The sequence below is a fragment of the Halictus rubicundus genome, chromosome 2 (genome assembly GCF_050948215.1).
Source record: "Halictus rubicundus isolate RS-2024b chromosome 2, iyHalRubi1_principal, whole genome shotgun sequence".
NCBI lineage: Eukaryota > Metazoa > Arthropoda > Insecta > Hymenoptera > Halictidae > Halictus > Halictus rubicundus.
Genome location: NC_135150.1, coordinates 17,154,524 through 17,176,674, shown reverse-complemented (window position 1 = coordinate 17,176,674; position 22,151 = coordinate 17,154,524). Strand labels below are relative to the sequence as shown.

At 44.9% G+C, this 22,151-nt stretch overlaps 1 protein-coding gene and 1 non-coding gene across 2 annotated transcripts; one reads left to right on the top strand and one right to left on the bottom strand.

Moving 5' to 3' along the window:
• Positions 1 to 16,871: 16,871 nt before the first annotated feature.
• Positions 16,872 to 19,249, bottom strand: LOC143362703 (uncharacterized). Its single transcript, XM_076803096.1, has 2 exons — positions 18,962 to 19,249; positions 16,872 to 18,244 (listed from the first exon to the last, which is right to left on the bottom strand). Exons 1-2 carry the CDS (start codon positions 19,233 to 19,235, stop codon positions 16,905 to 16,907), a joined length of 1,614 nt encoding a protein of 537 aa, XP_076659211.1. The 5' UTR covers positions 19,236 to 19,249; the 3' UTR covers positions 16,872 to 16,904.
• A 2,756-nt stretch (positions 19,250 to 22,005) lies between these two features.
• On the top strand, positions 22,006 to 22,151 carry LOC143352185 (U1 spliceosomal RNA). Its single transcript, XR_013081874.1, has one exon. It is a non-coding gene; the product is annotated as a U1 spliceosomal RNA (small nuclear RNA).

The window sequence follows — 22,151 nt, the reverse complement described above, 5'->3', positions numbered from 1 at the left end:
GCGGAGGGATGAAAGGATCCGTGGTGGTAAACCGTTGAGCCCTCTTTCCGCACGCACCGGGTAAAAGAGAGAGTTGAGGGAGGGGAAAGGAGAGGAAAAAAAAGTGAAGCGGGGGTGGAAGAAAGCGCAAAGATAGCGGCGTTCTGCACGCACAAAAGGCGGCGGGCTCGGGGCGGGAACTCGAGCGCGAAACGTGCCACTCTGGCCGCGTGACAGAGGTGAAACTTAAGCTCCCCAACGCCGTTCCGACAGAAAGGAAATTCGCGGGAGGTTTTCCCGTGGCGCGTGTTTCGGCTGTCACGCCGTTAACGGTTTTTCCGACCAACCCCCTTAGCCCCTCGCTTTCCACACCCCTCGCACCCGCGCATTGAACCGAGCCGGACGCGACGAGCTCTTCCTTTTTCGGGAGACGTTATTAATCATAACGGGACATGAATCTTGGGATACGTACGGCTCGCTGCGAGGGGGTGAGCCCGTGCGGGCCGAGGGGCGGAAACCAGAGCGAGAGGGCGCGTTCTCGGCGAGGAACGATCGCCGAGCGATAAGTGCGACGCTCGATTTCCCCCGCGAACGTATTGCCTTCTGTCGGCGATTAACAAACGCGGCCTCGAATCGACGCCGACGCAATTTTTCAGCCCCCCGGTTCCTGCCACCGGAAAGAATTGTTTCGCCCGGGAATTTTCATAACTCATATCCAGCGGGAGCGCCGATGTTTCGAATCCCGGAATCCTGCCGCTCCCGTCGCCCTAGATCGATCCGCCCGCGCCGCGCCGCTGCTTCCTTAAGAATTCCGGAAGCTTGTTTTCTTCTTTTCCGCCCTTTCGATTTATTATCTTGCCGCCGGTTTAATTTATTTTCAACTCCGACATTCATACCACCCGGCCCGCGAAAGCCCGCGTCTTATGATTTATCTCGCGAGCGAGTGCTACCCCCGCCACAGGTACTCTGCTGTTAATTGTTTCTACGAGTTCGTGCTATCGATGCAGGCATTATTTATTTTCACTGGGGAACTTCGATGCTCGTTTCCGCGAAGTGTTAGTTCTGCGAGGCGGGGAATGTTTATACTTAGAGCAGGCTGGTTGATGTTTTTGGCGAAGTGGCTGACTCGTAACAGGTGAACTCACCCTTTGAGCAACGGTATTAATTGTACTGGTAGTCTCGAAAGGAAATATTTGTGCATGGAAAGAAGAAGAATATTTAGGTTTTCTTCTGTATTAAAGACGGCCGTGGTTAATTAGGAAAATGTGTTCCACCCAATTGTGGAGCCAAGCGCCTTTTATTTCAGAATCAGGACAATAATCCTGCAAAGGCTACACATGCGTAATGGATCGTAACATTAATCACAACGTCCGTGTTCGATATTCTCTGTTTTTACGTGATTTTTTCATTAACCATACGAATTAAATGAAATTCAATATGACCGAAGATACCAGTTACATTGTAGCACGTGCTTTGTGAATCTTAACAAAGAACTTTCGTGTACATTCAAAATGGATGCGTTGTTGGGATTACAACAGATACGATGTTGTTAATATTTGTCCGCGATATTCGATAATATTTTACATCGATGCGCACAATGGCTGACGGTTGTAATTACAGATGAATGGACGAATCAGTGAAGATAATTATTAGAAGACAATGACATAAAGTACAAATTACTGCTTCAACAATGAAGAGCACAATTTCAAAATTCAATGAATCCCAAAAATAAATAAAGAAATCCCCGGAGGACAGCAAACCAAATATCACGCGTACAAACATCTATTCGAGCGTCTCTAAAAATTTCTTTCATAACGAACAGCCTCAAAATGATTTACCCCCACCCAACGAACACAGCCAGCCCACAGTATCGTCCAATTATTCGGAAGCAGGATCCAGTTTGCGAGAATCAAGGATCGCATTCAATTCCGTGGAATCGAATTCAGATCCAGCGTCCACCCCCGTCCCGATATCTCTCATTAGGATACGCGGGGAGCGAAGGACAAGAGAGAGAAAGAGAGAGAGAGAGAGAGAGAGAGAGAGGGAGAAAGGGGGAGGGTGGTCCACGAGACACCCAGCGGAGCGGGCGCGTTATCAATCAGCCTTATCGATAAGCCCCCCCCCCCCCCGTCTGGAGCGTGCAGAGAGTCTCGCGACGTCGCGATGCCCCCGATAAGCGCGTCGCGTCGCGACGTTACGCGACGCCGCCGCCGTGACTCGCGGGAAAAGATGGGCAGAAGAGGGCACGTCCCTCCTGGCTGCCAGGGGCGGAGTTAATCCGGCGTTAATGCGCCGGGAAATTGGTAACGTTGTTCCTGCAGCGGGTGGTCCCGGGGAGAGCCACTTTCCTTTTTCTTCGCGAGACGTTATTCATCATAGGAAAAAAAAAAGAATGGACGGGGATGGGAGTGTCGAGACTCGTCGAGGGGTGGAGATTCATTTTCGGTACGGATAGAGAGTAGCTTCGTCGAAGGGTTCTGGATAGGAAAAGGTACACGGTCCTAATTATGGTTGAGCATTCGAAAAATTCAACCCCCCCCCCTGTGGCATCCCCTATTTTACTTTGTCTCGAATCTCTCGACTCCCGTGAATGCTGTATCTCTGTCCTCCGATGCTCCTAAAATGCGTCAATGGTAAAATAAAATAATTTGTGTTGCTTTAAAGTCAATGTAAAATAGTTAGAATGAACGTAGAATGTTGAAAATAATCGTGTTTGGCGCAAGTTTTAGGACAAATACACTTTAGTCCTTTTATACTCAGAATACGCCAATCTGTCGAAATCGAGCATAAAAATTGGACAATCCATTTAAAAGAAGAAAGGTGACCTGTACATCTTCTCTACGCCTCCACTTGCAAGAATATCTATCATTTATACCATATTATGTAGTTTCTTACACCCTACAACTTCTGTACCGGATAGAGTTTGTAAGCATAGTAAAACACTAATTAATGTAAAAGTTTTCCAAGTCTGTTCGGCAAAGAACCAAAAGGGCTTGACAAAAACACTTGGGCATCCCCAAGGATACTTTTTCTGAGCCTTTTTAGAAGACTTGCTTACGTGAGACCTGAAATCTTGATGTGGTCGCTATGGGGAAAGCCGTACAGTCAGTCGTTGTATGGGAATTGGTTATATTAACCCCTTTTGTGGCGCGCACCGGTAAATCAGCCGTTGTCGATGAGCAGGTTGCGCCGCGTCGCCGAACCCCGTAAAATATGATGGACGTGGGTTATTTACATTTCGGGGACGAAGGTTTTCGCTTATGGGCCACGGAGTCTCTTATCGTCGGACAGCAGCCTTCGGAATTTATTCGCTGGCTGCGCGAGCCGCCGCGACAAAGGCGCGCTGAACGAAAGTTTATTTAGTAAGTGTTGCGCAAAATTATGCTCCCATTTCTTCTGGAGAACGAGCCCGGAAATATTCTCCTCGTCCGTTTAAACCCTTGCTTTATGACTTCTTTCGCTGCCGGAGCTACGAACTTCCGCGAATAAAATGCAACACAGTTTTTACGAAATTTTCGATATCTTCATTTTGCAAAGTGTAGATCGCGTCCAGGATACAGGGACTTTTCTTGGACCTCTCTTGGAAATTATAAGCAAAAAAAGGACTTTGTTCCGAGTTGCGTATTTTGCAAGAATTGTTGTCGATCACTTCGTTTTTAACCCTCATACGGCCCTCAAAGGGAAAATTCCTCCAAGACAATTATAACAACATACTTGTTATGAGGATTTATTCAAAGATTTAACCCTTGGCACTCGAATGGCGACTGTAAGGCGCCACTAAAAATTGCTGTATCATTATTCAAAATATATTTCACTTTATTAAATTTGTTTGTACTTAATGTACAAACATAATCTGTAGGAGGGAAATATTCTAGGTCGGAAGAATTGTTTCGTTTTGGAGTTAAAGTTGCTTCGAGTGCAAAGGGTTAAATGGACATTTTATCACTCCTATTACCCGTTCGTAAAAGCTGAATGCTAAATATATTAATCAATATTAGTGTCACCTAAGGCTATCCTGTAAAAAGTCAATTGCCAGGAGGCAGAAGTAATTTCGCCAAAAACAGGAAGAAAATAAAAGACGAACTCGATCTAAACGTCTGAGCCGCTTAACCGCAGACAATCCGCGTCGGCGAAAATGAAACGGCGTCGTTCTCCGCGAATCATCGATCACGTTACATCCGTCCATAATTATCCTTGATCGCGAGAAACCGAGCGCGATTGAATATTTCAGTTTCCCCTTGGCTCGCTTCCGTCGCCCGGCCATTTTACCTTAAATCTCGGCGCTATTGCCACGGGTTCTGCATTTTATGCCCGTCGGCTGGCAAGGGGTTAGAATATCGAAGAGTTGTTGCACGGAAATTGGATATATTAAGCTTTTTGCGCGCGAGGCCGAGCGAATCTTCTCCCGCTTGCTAGACAGGTTGTTTCTTCCTCTATTTTTATTAGAAACGGCGAACGGTATCGATCAGCGGTTGCGTGAGACGCATTCAAGTGGACCACGATGTTCCGCTTCGTCGATGCACACTATATCGATTCGCCATCGATTCCAGATACAGAAACGCGGGGTTACAATTATCAGATCGGCGACAATCGAGACGAGCACTGGGGCCATTTCTCTTCCGACTCTCATTTCTTCCGCGTTGTCGCTGGCCATTATTCTTTCCACCGTGAGTCGCGCAGTGAGTTCACCATTTCTACACAAATATTCGTAGCACCGATTCTCCGAATTCAAACAAAAATATTTCTAAATTGGAGGGAAAATTTAGGCTTTATTTTCCATTGACGGTAACCGCAGAGGGTTAATAGATCAGTGGGTTTTACTCAATTTTGGGTCAAAGCGTCCTCGAATCTACCACGCACGGTATCGATTCGCCACGGATCCCAGACGCGGAAACGCACAGCCGCAATTATCAGGCCGGCGAGGATCGGAACGTGTGCTTGGACTATTTCTCTTTGGACTCTCGTTTCTTCCACGGTGTCACCGGCAATTATTCTTTCCCGGCTGGCACGGCGAGTCACGTAGCCAGCGTCGACGGCTCTGCAGCGAACGAGCGCCGAAAACGAGGAGCAATTTCATGGAAATTGGACGTACTTACCCCTTTGTGCGTGGCCGAAGTCGATCAATCTTCTCGAAACGATGGCTTGTTTTTCCTTGGCCGCGGGATCGTTGCCGAGTCTATTGATCAAATATTGCGCGCAGAGCAACATCAAAGTGGCGACGCCGGGCGGAGTAACATCTCGGGAAAAACCGTGGTTTTCGCTGGTTCACCCGGTGAATCGTCGATCGGACTCTTATCGAGCTTATTCATGAATCATCGGGAAGCTGGCATTTTTTTGCTGGCGATAAACGCTCCGGTTTTGTTCGATTAAAGAGGCTCCTCCTCCTCTGAAGAACTTGAAAAATCTATATTCTTCATCGTGTTTTCGAATGTTCATCCCGTTTGCCGATCAACAAAAGATACACTCGTCTCGCGTGTTAGTCGAACGACAAAAAGAAATCTTCGCTTAAAGACTAGGTTTTGTTCGATTAAAGAGGTGTTCTCTGAAGCAGAGAAAAATCGAATTTCTTTATTGCGTTTTCAAAACTATGTACTTTTTTGATAACTAAGGAGAAGGTATAGAATTTATCGACTTGCCTGTGAGCCAAACAATTTATGCATTTATAAAATCATTCACCAATTTGTCACTTCAATAAAACACATAATGTATTATTTACTCTATATATGTCGCCAGGGCCTGGGTGATAAACGTCGCGGAATTATCCCCACTGCAAGAGGGTCAAGAAGCTCGAGTGACCTCGGTCGCGTGGATCAAAGAATAGTATCCCCTGGTCGATATATGTCCCTGGCTAGACCCGAGTATTGGCCATGTATCGAGTAAACACTGTACTAAAAATTAATTAGTAGACTGCGAATTTTCTGCATTTACGTTAAAAATGGTGTAACTTGAAACTTTGAGAAGATTACAAGCATTTGCAAACAAAAACAGATTGTTTACAACTTAAAAGGCCGCACAAGAAAGAAATAAATTCCTATCTGACTTCTATGTGCTGCAATTAATGCGAAGAATTTTTATTCTGCATAAATATCCGCAGCGCATTAATTAGCATTCATTTTACATTACATTTTTATTATAAAGTCAATTCTGAAGGTATCGTGACCCGCTTGTTTGAAGTCGTAGTTGAACGAACACTTATCCCCACCGTTAATCGGTAAGGAGCTCGCCGGCACAATAATGTATTCATCCTAATTCCATAATCGCCGGCGTTAATTAACGGAGAAGAATGTTGCGCTGCTCCGTTGGCTGACAGGGGGGATGAAAAAAGGGGAAAAAAAGCGGGTCGCGGGTTTCGACGTCGATGAGGAACGCGGCGGAACAACGCGTCTTCCCTTGGAACCCGGCTCTCTCGCGTCTAATTATACCTCGCCGCGCCTCCGCTGACCATTGTGCGCCCGATCAAACATTTCTTACGCGCTTTCAACGTGTCGACTGCCAATCAAAGCCCCGGCCATTATCTCGAGCACTCGACGTGCCGATCGTGCCGCGCCGGCACACGAGTCTCTCTCTCTCTCTCTCTCCCGGTCGAAGACACTAGCTGACTCGGTGAAAATAAAGCGAAACCGCGTCGCAATTAACGCGTCCCTGTCCCCGGGACTCTTCGAGCCGCGATCGAGTCACAATGCTCGCGACCATCCTGTTGTCCTGGCTCTCTTCTACCCCTTCCTCCAATCACCAAAAGTCACTTATTTTGCGAATTGATTGCAATTTTTCAGAAGAAAAGTTGCACCTCTAGGGTGATCGGAATGAGTTTACAGTCTTTTCTCGATATATGTCGCGAACGCCTGGTTGATAATAGTCGCGAAGCTGTCCCTACTACCACGGGGTATACCCCGTGATGGGCCACGAAGCTCAAATCAGAGGGAGATCAGAGCAAAGGTGGATCAAAGAATAATAGTGTCTCCTGGACGATATATGTCGCTGGGAAGATCCGTGCTTTTTACATATGTCGAGAAAATACTGTATTAACTTTGTTGCACACGCACAGTGGCTGGAGGATCGTATTTTTGTTCCTTTGCAAAGGTAGCCTTTTCTGATCAGCTGTTTCGTGGAAATTTAGTATGCTCTAGAGTTTCCAATTGCAAGAATTTCCATCTTATAGCGTTCTTTCCAAGTTAGCTGTGTTATATTGTATAAGTAATCTGTAGTAATTGTATATAGTAATCGTGTTTTGAATCTTTTGTAGTAATCTTACTGTAGTGTTTACGCTTTCCAAATAGTCGTTTAACCTGTATTAATTTTTATTCCTGTTGCGTTGTAACATTAATATCGCTCAGGATGTATTATAAAACAGAAGTTGATTAAAATTCTAGAAAATGTACAAGAGCAGGAAACGCATAAATTTGAGCAGAAGCTCAACAGGAATCGTATGGCTTCAATTTAAACAAAACACTGTTCGTCTCCACTAATAGGACATGCTCCGCGAATAGAAGTGGCCGTCCGAAATTAAGAGGAGTCTTTTGAGCAAGGAATGAATTGCCTGAGCGAACGCAAATGGAGTTGCTCGAAGGAAGCAGAAGGAATTTATTTAATTCGCGATGACTAGTTTAAACAGGGATAAATTCGCGACCGAAGAGAGCCTGTAGTTAAAGGTGACTTCCTGCAGTTAAGAAACCGAGTCCCGGGGTAGATGAAAAGTGCTTCCGGTTGCGTCGGAGGAGATCCCCGGCGATTAAAAGGCAAAGACAGTCCTTAATTCCTTTAAATCGGACTCCGCTTTGTGGGAGACCGAGTTCGCCGGATGTCGTTCCGGTACGACCACGGGATTAAAAATAACAAACAGCGAAACAAGTTGTTCCGGGGTAGGGGGGAAGGGTAGGACTCGACTCCGAAACCCGCGATGGGAATGTTAATTAAGGGTGGGTAACGCTCGGGGACCGTGATAATAGGCTGTGGCAGTCGTTGACATTTTTCCTCTTAAAGACGTTGACAAGGCACCGGGGGCAACGAACAAAGCTCGCGACACGAATTCAACGACCAAACAGAAGGGGGAAACAGTGTCGAGAGGGAGCGGTTCTAACGCTGTCAACTGGATCACGCACGATACAAGCCGCTGCCACCCAGAAACACTGAAATTCGGACCGTATTTTATTCTGTCGAACCCCATGGTCGACAAACCCTTTCGCCAAACGCTACAACTGTGAATCAAAATTCTTTCCGTTTCTTTTTCTGTCCATTTTTTTCTATCTTTATTATATATTCTACATTCCATACTCTATATTTTTTATCCTATATTTTCTACTTATTCTACATTCCATATTCTGTATTCTATATTTATTCTAGGTTCTAGATTCTTGATTCCATATTCCAGATTCTTGATTCTATACTCCATATTTTCAATATTCTAAGTTTTCTATATTCTTTATTTTCTATGTTCTATATTTCATATATTCTATATTTTCTATATACTATATTTTCTATATTCTATATTCCCTATATTCTATATTTTCTCTATTCTATACTTTCTATACTCTATATTCTATATTTTCTATATTCTATATTTTCTATATTCTATATTTCCTATATTCTATATTTTCTATATTCTATACCATCTATATTCTATATTTTCTATATTTTCTGCATTCTATATTCCATATTTTCTATATTCTATGTTTTCAATATTCTACATTTCCTATATTCTACATTTTCTCTCTTCTATATTTTCTATATTCTATATTTTCTATATTGTATATTCTGTAATTTCTATACTATACATTTAGAAATACTTAATTTGTGAAGCTGCTTTATAATTTATTCATTCCTTGGCAATTGCGTTCTTGTCATGTTCCTCTTCAAACTTTTTTTTTTTATTATATGTAAGTACAAAAATGTCTACAGGTAAAAGAACTTCATATTTCAGCATCATAAGAAAAAATCAGAATTACCACTTTCGTCTGCAACAAGCCCCTCCAATTCTATTTTGTAGCTAACGAATAATAATAGTGACCAGCAAAGTTGAGCGTATGCGTACGGCTCCGGTGATAGTCACCAGAAAAATTGAGCGTATATATACGCTAATGATGGTTAATGTCTTAATTGCTAACTCAACGAGACTGCTCAACAAAAAGGACATCGTAAAAGTCGCCGAAGCTCGGAAGAAGAAGAAGGTAAAGGTACATTTCCTAGAGGAAAGTAGACAAAATTTAAAAAAAAAAATCCACTTTGCCAGACCCAGCCGAAAAAAAGTCATCGCGCCGCTACAGTTTCAATCGGAACGAAACGGCGGGCTGTGGATTTCTTTTGGAATTGCGACCATCGGGCGGCCAGCGGAACGAAGCGAAACGAGACGAGACGAAACGAAACGAAACGGAACGGAACGGAACGGAACGGAGCGGAAGCCGCGACGATCGACTCCGCAGGTGAATCCGTAGGTGACGTCCCGACGGAACGAGACGAAACGGGGGTGTGGGGGCGGGGTACAAAGGGCGGGTCGGTGGCAAAAACTGTGAAGCGCTCTGTAGAATTTTCAATAAGGCGGGGTCGGAAGAAGAAGATTAATGCAACGCCGCCGGGGGACCTTAGGAGACGACAGCGACATGACTGTCAAAAGAACATCCCCAGAGGCGAAGTCCATTCGCTCCTGCGAGTCCGCAATCCCCCACTCCCCGTCTATCCTGCTCTTCTTTCTCTTCTGCGTCTGGTTCTTTACCCTTCCCTTCTTTACCCCCTCTCTGATCGACTCTCCCTCTCTCTCTCTCAGCCCGTGGTTCGTCCGGTTTTTATCCTCTTCGTATCCGCTTCCCCCGATCTCCTTTTCCCATTGTTCCATTTCTGTATCTCGTTTTCTTTCGTTCGCCGATCGAACGATTCCGCTCCCTCCATTTTTTTTTGACACCCTCGCGATATTTTCTTTGGCCGGGCTTCTTTCCCGTCTGCCCGGGCTCTCGCCATTTTCCCCCTCTCGATTTTTTAATCTTCCTGTTGTTTCCATTATCCGCCGGACCAAGAATTCCTCCGAAGCGTAACCTTTCTCTCGCGTTCACGCCCTTCGCGCGTTGTCATATCCTCGACACCCTCTCCCCTTTATTCTGTCTTAAACGTTATTTTCCTCTCACCGTCAATGAATCCTCGCGGCTTTTACACCACTCTTCTGCTCGCGCGCCCTCCTCGGCCCCTTTTCTCTCCATTCAATTACCCCCGCGCCGCCACTCGATCCACCATCCCCCAGGTTTTTCCCTGGTACCGGATATTTACCCTCTCCGCGGCCGTTCATCCTCGGTTTTTCTCCTTGTTCTTGATCTCCAGACCCTCGTGCCCTCCCCTCGCCGTGTCCTCCGGCACCTGCGAACGTACTCGTTACCCCCGTTCTCTCTCCTCTCTCTCTCTCTCTCTCTCTCTCTCTCTCTTTCTTTGTACGGCCGCAGCAGCGTCGGCCCTTATTACTCCGTGTTCCTCTGCTCTTCCATATCCCGGACGCGGAGAGGAGCGTCTTCGCCGTCTCTTCTTTATTTCCCGTTGTGTCCCAAGCCTCTCCCGAGGCGTCCTCGACGTCTGTCCGCGACTTCGTGCAACGTATGCACTCGCGTGCAGTCGGATGCAGGCCCTCGGGGACCGACGAGTCAGACGCGACGAGCACAGCCACGAAAAGAAAAAAGGTCCTGGCCGTTGCGTCCTCCGGCAGGCCGACTCAAAGCGATCGCCGTTATGACAACTGCAACCCCCGTAGCTGCCTCGGGGTTGCCTCGGGGTGAGCCTCGGCTACCCGAGACAAACCGCAATGCCTCGTTCACCCGTGTTCTCTCCCTCTCCCTCTCCCTCTCCCTCTCCCTCTCTCTCTCTCTCTCTCTCTCTCTCTCTCTCTCTCTCTCTCTCTCTCTCTCTCGATCAATCCGCGAACACCGGCAGACCGAGATAGGCTTGAATCGGCCGACCCCGAAACACAGACCCTTTTAACCCCACTGACAGACAGCCGATCGTTAGGGACGAGCGGGACGCGCAAACGGGAACTGATAATCATCGGTGACAGGGGAGGATCGGTGTTTCCTTTCGGGGAAGGGATTCGAGATTTCTGTGACAGAGCAGTCCCTGCTCCATTGGACACTGCGCCAGTTTAACCCTTGCATTGACAACTAGGTGGTCGGATTGCGCCCCAATGTGACAGTAAATCGATCCGCCGACTCGAATTCGACGACGCCTATCGCGATGCTGATACATTCTAGTTTTTGTTTTTGAATTTCACTGGGGCTTACTTCCTTTGGTGTTTTATTGGGACTAGAAAGGGTTGTTTCGTTCCGCGGAGTCGGGTAATCGGCCGACTTTCGGACGAATTTATTTTCGACTCGAACACTTTTTCAAACTTTTGTACATTCAAACATAAACGATGAGTAGACCGCGGATCTTTATGCATTTACGGCTCGTGTAAATTTAAAAAAAATGCTGGAGTATCGAATTCGACGGAATTTAGGACGATTTTTATTTATTTTGGGAATAAAAATGCTATTACTGGACTGCGGATCTTTGTGCAAAATAAAAATTGTCTTCGTTGATTGTAAGAAACAGGAACTAAATAAAAATATCTTCCACTCTTTAAAAATTGTACAGAATTAAAAATAATGTAACGACATTAAACTTTTTAACTTTTACGTAACTTTAACGTTTAACTTTTTTTTTTGTCTTTTTAACGTTTTAACTTTTACCTACTCATGTTCCCCATAAATGCATGAAATCCGGAGTCTAGCTATTACCAATGAAAATAGGATTTCCTTTGGTACCACTTTCTTAAAATTTCTCCGGAAAAATCATGCGCAGTCTAATGATGAGTGTACACTGATCAAAGAAAAATGTAATCATCACGTTCCAACCGATTTTGCATTCGCCTGTTTCTATTTCTAAAATTCTCGTCGTGGCTCAGCTTTATTGCTAAAATATTTGATTAAACGCAACGTTCCTCCTTTATGAAATATTATGAATCTCGGAATACCGTGGTATGCACTGTGACATTCTGCAACAAAGGGGATAAAATTAATTTGACTTTGAGTAAATTGCAAGATTGTCGGTGACACATATCTGTGACACTGGTAGCGAACATTAACGTGTAGCTTTGTATGCTCGAAACACACGTCGAACAGTCTGCAGTAATTTCCAAAATGCTTTTCAAATCGTTCAAAATGGTAGAAATGGAAAAGTAAGGAGAGGACATTTCTAGGAATGTTTTTGAGCATAATGTTTTTCTATTGTTAACTGGTTTTAGATTTCTGTTCAAACAAGATAAAGTTTCTAATCGGAACAATAAATAGGGGTAGCTTTCTCGCCCCTTTGGCAGCTTTAAAACTTTCAAACAAAATGAGAAATTATAAACGAGCTGTACCAGGTCAAATGTTAATTTTTACACACGTAATTTCCAGCATTTTTTTGCGCCATCTTCAAAGTACCTTTCAAGCACAGTAAAAGTTTCATAACCCTAAATCCGTCGTTCGTTAAAAATGCCTAAAGTACAGATTCCTCGAGCCAGCGTATTTCTTCGCACACAAACTTCTATTAGGGGGGCCCATAAGTAATCAATTATTTTGAAATCTAAAAAAAAACTGTAGTACATTCAAGTTTTTATTTTTTAATTTATTAAATAATCTCCATCATTATCAAGGACAGTTTGCCATCTTTCCTGCAAATTTGCAATCCCCCTCTTATAGAAATCCAGGGTTCGTGAAGCAAAATATGACTCAAGGTGCCTCCTTACTTCTTCTACAGAACTGAATGTTTTATTTCTTAAGTAATGCTCCAGAGATCTGAAAAGATGATAGTCAGAGGGAGGAATATCCGGTGACTACGGGTGGTGGGGTAAAAATTCCCATTGCAATTCTTTGATTTTTTCCTGAGTGAGTTTCGCTGTATGGGGCCGGGCATTATCAATTTGCAGTATTACACCTTTTCTATGGACTATTTTTCAATAGTTCTGAATACTGCCGTTGTAATTGCTGACAATACAACTAAGCAGTAACTGCTTCTCCAGGTTTCAACAACTCAAAGTGAATTATGACAGTCTCACCAAATGCACAGTAACACCTTTCTAAGTGATAAGCTAGGTTTAGGGGTTGATATTGCGGTTTGATTTGCAGAAAGCCATTGCTTGGAACGCTTTACGTTATCATAAAGAATCCATTTTTCATCTCCGGTAACGATTCTGCTAAGAAATGGATCTCTACGAAATCTGGATAGCAATGAAGTGAAAATTCATCGACGAATATTCTTGTTGGTCTCAGATAATTGATGCGGTACACATATTCCTTATATGCCTTTTCCATTTTGTGTAGGTGCCTTTGTATAGTTGACTATGCGGACCCAGGCTTCTCGATAATTCTTGTATACTTAATTTTGGATCAGCTTCCAGGATTTGGATTAGAGATTTTAGGGTGTTCAACTGGTCGTCCACTTCGAGGCTTGCCAGAGAGATCATAATCACCAGCAGCAAACCTTCTGAACCGACGTTGTCACTTGTTGACCTTCAATACGTCTCCATAAACATCGCAAATTTTCTTTGATGGTACTGTTGCATTAAATCCCGCATGAAAATGAAAAAGTATGCAATGACGAATATGATCCTCGGAAGGTACGGACGCCGCCATTTTATTACAGGGTTGTAAAAGAAAATTATACTTTTTAGAATATTTTGAACACGGGCTGCTTTACCGAAAACTGTAAAAGAATACGCGTTTCCTCTTCAACGACCGGTACAGAACTAAAGACAAAACAAATTCTTTGCAAACAATTGATTACTTATGGATATCCCTAATAAAAAATTCGCACAAAGGGTTAAGAAGCAGTCTCTGTTTGGACAGGACTGCGGCGCTGCGCGAATAGGAACGGCACAGCGTTTACGAGAAAGAATAGGCTGTTTACTTCCTCGATTCCTTCGGTTCTAAATAAAGCGAGGCCCGTCGAGCCGCGTCACTACAGTGTCTTGCAAGTTCAAAGAGCCGTTGAGTCGCCGGTAATCGATTAATCGGGTCTGCAGCGATCACACGCAAGAGAAAGAAAAAAAAGAGAAGAACGAAGACGAGAGCAGAGCTCGGTGTGCTCAAAGGAAAAAAAGAAAACCGATAAAAGGGGATCACTGGTAACGAAAGTACGGGGCAGAGGCGCGGTAGTTTTTCCGTCGTTATAAAGATAACCGCGACGGTCGGAATTGCGGCTCGTGTCGCCGGGCATACGTGCCGCGCGTACCGTAATATCTGCGTATACGCACATTAGCATTCGCGGAACAGACGAGCATAACCGTGGAAAAGACCGGCGGGCCGCGAGAACATGCGCGAGTACAGCCGTAGCGGCGACGCCATAACGCGCGAACGCGAACTCTGATCCGTATTCACATTTCAAATTCTGCGTTAAATGGGTTCGACTTCGGAGCGCTTCTCACATCCCCTAACCGCCCCCCGCCACCCCCGCCTTATAACCTCCCGCATCCCCCATTCGGATTCCCACTTTCGCGACAAGATGCTGCGGAGCTTACGCGGATACACGATACCGGCACGAAATTGCGAAATACGCCGGCGAAGCCGAACAGAAATATTTTAATATATCCAGGGACGCGGTATCGGGGATTCAAAAAGAATTTAATACTCCGGCAAATTTATTCCGCGACCAGTTGCTGAAAAGATTATGAGAATTTCTTTCGTCACGGGCCACAGATTATATTATCATCGGCGGATTCGGTTTGGAAACGAGAAATTCCGTGAATACACGGGAATCCAAACGAGCCTCCCACTGATCGCCTAACTGTTCGTTCGTTTTTCTAAACGCCTCTTGGAAACACGCGTTTCCTGGTGAAACGTACTATGAGTCACACGAGATAGCTAGATCATACTCATTAGGAACAGCATACTATTGTAATTTTTGTAGGGTCATTATGAAAAGGAGATATTAATTTTCACATTCGTGATGACGTGAATCGCTTAAAAAATTGTTTAAGCATTCTGGAATTACTTGAATTGTGCGTGATTTTTACGGCAAAAGCATTTTCATCGAAGTCAGTTAACACTGAACCAATCCTAAAAGTAATTGGCTGCCTTATAAGAATGATAAGATTGAATTTATTTGAACTTTGTGCGGTTCGTGTTATACATATGTGAACTACTGATTTATGTAATCATTTCCCACGAAAGCATCTATATAGTTTCTGTAAAATAATTGTAAAATACAAAAATCTGGGACCGATCATTTTGACCGGTGGCGGTCAGTTTAGTGTTAATTTCTATATGACACTAATGGTCACATCAGTTTACATCATCTATGAACCGCCATCTTTGAACGCCAGCAAGTAACCATCCTCAATTATATTATGTTTTGAAGATATGATATTGAAGATATAATATTACTTTTTGATAACTGCTATCTTGATATAGCTATTTTTTAACTGAGATAGCCAAAGTTCTACTAGCCGTGTCCTCCACTCCCACATCGCAATTTTGAAGTAATAGAAGTGAGGGGGGGGGGATAGACCATAACTCAAGGAAGGGAAGAAAAAGAAACCGCGACTCATGGCCGAAAGTTTTCCGATTCCAAGAGCCACGAACTAGGACTCAATCTTTTATTCTTCTATCTTTTTTTTTTGTTTTATTAGCTGGAATGGCCGTTTGGCTGACGGCGAGCCGTTCAGTTTCTCGCGGCGGGGCGCGTCTAATTGCCGAGCCATTAACGGCTGTCGTCGGTAGTCGGACGATTAATTCGTAATTAATTTTTGCCCGGTCGCTCATTAATTCCGCACCCGTTCCCGCGCCCCGGACCGGAGTCGCGTGTTTTCCAATAATCGAACGACCCGGAGGTAATTTACGGTTTCTACTCAGTACCGAGCAAGTTATGCTATTCAATCCAAGTGGAGTGTCAATTTGCACTTCGGACTGGTTCGCCGTGAATTTCAAAGCAATTGCCCGGAGGTGCTGCAAGAGACTCGAGAGTTTAACGTCGCGCTGTAAATACACGCGAGGCACGGGGCCGAAGGGAAAGGGCGAAAGAAGGAATTATCGAGCCGCGGACCTGGCCGACCGAGACGCGTTTCTTTCTGTAAACGAAATAATAAATCGGCCAATGAAAAACGGGAAATAACGCTCCGGAGCACCAGTGCGCCGGCTATCCCCGTAATTATTCCGATCGGCGCGAGTCATTGACGTAATTAGTCCGATCGCGAATTTATACGTCGCCGCGTCACGCGCGACGATCCGCGAACAGCAAACACCGTTTATCGGGCGCGGACGTTTCAGAGACGTGTTTCAAATTGTATTACGGGGCGAGCCGTGAATCATTGAAAACCCTACATTAAATATACACTCCGGACGATGCACTCGTTTCGAGGGTGCTCGAGGTCCTTTTGGAAACCGTCCGCGCCGCGAGGTTTCGCAAAAACTGCAGCCTCGCGTGAAAAAAATAACGCCGTGGATCGATAATGCAACAGAAACCTGCATTACCGACGATGAAAGCGCTCCAGCCTTTGGCAGGCTGCCACGGATGGCGCTTGCGGTACGATCTGCGCTGTAGATCCCCGCGTGGATCCTAGATCCTATCGTCGATCGCAGAAAACTTGGAATTCAAATCCTAGACTTGCGTGATTGAAATAATTTCCCTTCATGGACAAGTAATAATCAAATTGTCGGATTGACTTTACGTAAAAATTAATTTCCTGTCCACGTGGCGGATGATGTGGCGTATTGTGTTTTTGCAAACATCAATACTATATAAAAAGGAACTAAAAATTTATAAAATAGCTACTCTGTATACAACTGGCTGTAATAATTCGATCAGCTACTGTCTGTTTTTCTATTGTTAAATTCAATATCGGTTAAATAATGTTTTATTCTGAAAAAGGTACGAAGATATACAAATCTAGAGTCGCGCTACAACAATGATACAATTGTCCTGTTTGTCTAAATTTTATGAAATCACTCAGCAGATAGAGGAGGAGGGCAGTAGCACTGACCCTCTTTCTCGGCAGCATATCTTGCAGCGCACTCCTTCAGCAGGATCTTGAAAGGATGCGGAGTGATATCTTCGGAAGCCATCATGAGCTCCTCGGTTAGTTTCAGGTACTCCTGCTGGCGTTTCTCTTCCTCCAGGTTCCATCTCTTCATTTCCTCAGCTTCCTTGCGTTGAGCCTCTTTCCCGAGCCTGTGCTGCTCCTCCAGGTCCCGTTTGTACCTCAGCTTCCTGTTTTTAGCTTCCTCCTTCGCGTAAGCAGTCAGCCTAGCCTCCGTCTCTATCGTCTTCTCCAGCTCCTCCTTCTCCAGCCTGCGTTCCTCCTCCTCCTCCTTCTCCCTCTGACGATTCTGCTTCACTTGCTCCTCGAGACCTCGAAGGACCTCCTGAAGACCTCTGCTCCTCGCCTCATTGAACTGTTTCACGGCTAGATCGCGCCTGGCGTCGGCTTCCTTGTTCGATTGCTCGATGATGCGGTCCACTTCGATGTTCCTTACGACCTCCTCTTTCCTGAGATCCTCCAGGTACTGCAAGTAGGCTAACAACTCCCTGCGCAGGATCGCGCTCGATTCTGTGATCTTGCTTCGCTCCCTGGCCAGCTCTGCTGCGACCAGACTGTCTCTCAGATTGTCCATCTCAGCCTCCTGGCGTGCCCTTTCCGCCAGGCGTCTCTTCGCGTTCAACACCTGCTCCTGGAGGTCCCTCTTCAGGGCCTCTCTCTTGACGCGCTCGTTCTCCAGCCTCTCCAGCTCTTCCCTTCGCATTTCTTCCATCAAGCAAGCTACGTACTCTCTGTCCTCTTTCTGAACTTCCTTCTTCTGCTCCTCCAACGCCAGTTGTCCCGCAATTTGCTTCTCCAAGGTCATCACCAGCTCTCGATCAACCAAACAACGACCCTTAGCTTCCTCCACCTCTCTCTCCTTCTTCGCTTCGACTTCTTTCAACATCAGCTTATGCCACAATCTCTCGATCTCTTCACGCTCCTGTTTCCTCGCTTCGTTTTCCGCCATCTGCACCAGGTTGCTCTCCTTCGCCTCCATCGTGTTCCTCTTCACTATGCTCTCTCTAACCTCCGGACACTGCAACAGGTATTGCTGCATCCTCTTCGCAGCCACCAAGGCTAGACGCTGCTCTTCCTGCTGCTTATGCAGCTCGTCCGTTTTTCGACGCATCTCCTCCATCCTGGCGTCGTCGCCGTGCTGAGCCTGGTCCACCACTTCCTTGGTCAGGGTCATCTGTTCCCGCAGAAGAACCTCGCGGAGCTTCTGCCTGCGCGCATTGACAGTGTCCTGATAGGCTGCCAACCCTGGGGGAGCAATTATGGTGTCGGTAAATTGCTTTTCGAACAAGAAAACACCGTTAGAACCACGGACACCTGACGTAGCTCCGAACATAAGTCATCGTCTATCTCGAACAATTATACTTAACCCTTTGCGCTCGAAGCTATTTTAACTCCAGGACGAAACGTTTCTTCCGACCTGAAGAATGTTTCCCCTCTATATATATTTTTTTTTTCATGTTATCCGAAGTGTTTAATAATTTATTAAATACAAACAAATTTAGTAATGTGAAAAATATTTTGAATAATGACACAGCAATTTTTAGTGGTGCCTTACAATCGCCATTCGAGTGCTAAGGGTTAAACCCACTTTAGGAGGACATTCTGATTAAAAACTCGAAGAGAAGCTTGAGTACTTTAACACTTCATCTTCTGGAGGTCTATACATTTTTAATTGAAGAGTTTTCTGATTAAAAATCCCAACAAGGTCGCAAGTAATTTAACATTCTGTCTGCTGGAAGGCTGTTGACCCCTAGTTGGAGAATCTATAGGACCCTGGAAGTGCTTTGATGTATTAGGATTAAAACTGGTAAAGTTAACATAAGAATTTAATCAGAAGTCTTTGGCTATGAAACAATGTGTCCAGCAGAGATGTGTCCTAGCCACTGTATCTCATCTATTAACCCCGTAACCCCTGACCCCCACTTACGTGCAGCTACGTTCACGTAGCATCTCCGTCAGTACCTTGCTGAACATGGTTCCAAAGTTTCTTCTTTCCAATTTTCCTGTCAGTTTCCTTCTCAAAGTCCATGGTTTTGAGCAAGTGCTCGTACTCCTTCATCTTCTCCTGTTCATGCTTCTCGATCAAGGATCTGTCCACATGGGGGATGACAACGCAATCCTCTTGCTCGCGTATGCGGTAGCCTAACTCGCCTTTAGAGTTGCCGATCACCGCGTGGGGATACTTCCTCGGTACTATGCGGCCGCACCGCACCTTGTTCAACGGCATCATGCTCATCTTGAAGAAGCAAACCGAGTCGTTCTCGGTGAAACGGGATCTCAGAGGTTCGGTCGCGCGCCTTCGACCAGTTTCGAGCAGTGTTTACGGTTACTATGACGATGTCTGCTCTATTGAATTAATATCTGAGCACGCGGAGGGAGCTAGGGTTGATTTGCACCGGCGGTCTAGTTACGGGTCGGTTAGGCTGGGTACACTCGGACGTTGAATGCTCCCGGAACGTGACCGGCAGCACGCGACTGGTCTCTAAAAGGACTCCACCGGCCTCGATAAAGCATTCAGCCCTCGAAGAGCTTCCACGAACTGCCCGGGAACGGAATCCGATATTTTCGCGAGCTCTGTCAACCGAAGAATCGCTGTCCGATAACAATTACCAAACGGTTCCCCGAGGGAACGAATTTCATACGTCCCAGAAACTTCGTCGAATCCATCTGTGACTTCTTAAGACTTCCTGAAGAGGATACGCTTCGTTCCATACGTTTTTCGTTCCCAGCCATTGTAAACCGCTCGATATTCTTCTGGTTGTGTTGCAAAAACCATTTTCCTAAAATACGACATTGCAAATGTGCTTCATAAATATGTCTCGTTCCAACTGTTTTATTTATTCAGATACTCTAGAATATTTTATGTCTCCCCGTTTGTACTGCAAAAAGCAATTTTCATTTTACACGATTGATGTTCTCCTGGTGGTGTTGTCAAAACTTGTTCTTAAAATGCGACATTACAAATGAGTTTCAGAAAGAGAATATGTTTTATTCCAGCCGTTTTTATTTATTCAGATTCTGTAAAACGTTCGATGTCGTTTTGCTTGTACTGCAAAAAGTAATTTTTTTAAATGCGAGGTAAAGCAGCAAGGACCGTACGTTTCATTTCAGCCATTTCATTGTTTCTGATACTGTGAAACGTTTGATATCTTTCTGGCTAGGACGGATTTATTTCACACGCGAATTTGTAAATGAAACATAATTTATTGATTTGTGTTTATTAACACTGAACCTACCACGGTCAAAATGACCGGTTTTATATTTTACAATTATTGAAACTATAAAAATTCATTTATGGAAAGTAGTGGAATAAATTTCCTTGTCCAAGCATGTATCATATTGAACATTACGGACAATCTCAATAAATTTAGGGTTGCCATTTAATGCTTAAATGCAGTTAATGCTTGGTAGGTTTAGTGTTAAGATTCTCGGCACGATTTTAACTCGAATAAATCAACTCAGGCCGACTGGAACGTATCTCCCGTTGAAAATAAAAGAAAATGATATTAATTTTCGTAAAACACACAGCTATTTGTATTTTCATTTTCGAGATCTTGTCATCCCGCAAAAATTTCATTTTTATAGCTTCAAAGTGAGTGAATATATGAAACTGAAGGAGAATCGAGTTTCCGTCGAAACGCGTAAGTATTAGGGGTACCCATAAGTAATCAATCATTTGCAAAGAATTTGTTTTGCCTTTGATCGTTGAAGAGGAAACACGTATTCTTTTACAGTTTTCGGTAAAGCAGCCTATGTTCAAAATATTCTAAAAAGTACAATTTTTTTTTACAACCCTGTAATAAAATTGCCCCATCCCTGTGACTATCATCTTTTCAGCTGTCTGGAGCATTATTTAAGAAATAAGTATAAGTAAATAAGTAGAAGCTGCAAGGAGGAACCTTGAGTCATATTTTGCTTCACGAACCCCGGATTTCTGTAAGAGGGGGATTGAAAATTTGCAGGAAAGATGACAAACTGTCCCTGATAATGATGGAGATCATACAATAAATTAAGAAATAAAGACTTGAATTTACTACAAAGTTTGTTTTAGATTTCAAAATAATTGATTACTTATGGGTCCCCCTAATATTTTTGAAAATTCTCAGCGCGAAAATGGTGCGTCTGGGTTAGAGGAAGGATTGACGTGCGAAAAGAGGCTCGTGTAACGATTCGCATGATCGCGGGGATCGTCGCCCCGCCGCGTAATTTGAAACTCGACGCCGCGTGCAATCGCTCCGTCTTCCGGCCCCCGCGAAATTTCCTGCCTAAATCGGGGATATTGTGAGCTTGATTACTTCGATATAGATATTGCGTTACAGGGCCCGTGCCCGGGGGCGTGTAATCGAACTACGCCGAGTCTCGTAAACTCGATGAACTTGAAAGACGAGCCACCTCGTCGTCGAAGTCCCGAAGTTCCCGACAGCGCGCGGCGCGCAATGTTAGCACTTTGCCGTCGAGTTCCCGTTGCTCTTGCTTCTGATCTAACGAATTTTAGGGCCGGTTCTGACGGATAATTACTTCCTTGCGCGCGAAACCACGCCGTGAGACCTATAGCCGGTTCGACAATTTCGCGGAGGACTCCTAAAGCGAACGCTTTCGGAAAATATTGACGATTGCCGGCGGATTTAACCGAACTTTCGCTAAACCTAACGAAGATGGAGGGGCACCCTCTTCCTCCCGGAAGTCGGAATCTATATTAGACGTAAACGCGGGGATTACACTCTTCGAAGTGAAATTGCGCCGCTAATTGAACATCGAATCGATTCTTTGCTATTTCTCTCGCGTCGGCGTGTCCCCCTCGGTCGAGAGCTCGTTCCGAGATAAATCGAATCGAGTTCTGCGGGTTGGCCCGGATAGAACGATCGATCGCAGGGCGGTCGTTAGTCAATTATTGTTGAGCAGTTCGCCGAAAATTCCGATGGATGGAGTTTCGTTTTTTGTCGTTTCTCGCAGCTGAAGATGAGACGTAGAAGACTGATCAGGGGGCCGCAAAGATTCGCACGGTCATACTAACCTCGCGCAGGGGATACCATGATCAACGAGGTGGTTCCCCCGGGCAAGAGGCGTCCAGCTGAAGCCTGTGAGTACTCCTAACGAGAGTATACTCGTGCGTTCAATTTTTGGTAGTGTGGGGCTCGCGCGAGCACTCAGG

Coding starts and splice junctions, on each gene's coding strand:
- LOC143362703 (XM_076803096.1), bottom strand. CDS start 19,235: ATGAGCATGATGCCGTTGAACAAGGTGCGGTGCGGCCGCATAGTACCG. Junction 18,245..18,961: donor TTGGAACCATGTTCAGCAAG/GTACTGACGGAG, acceptor TTGCTCCCCCAG/GGTTGGCAGCCTATCAGGAC.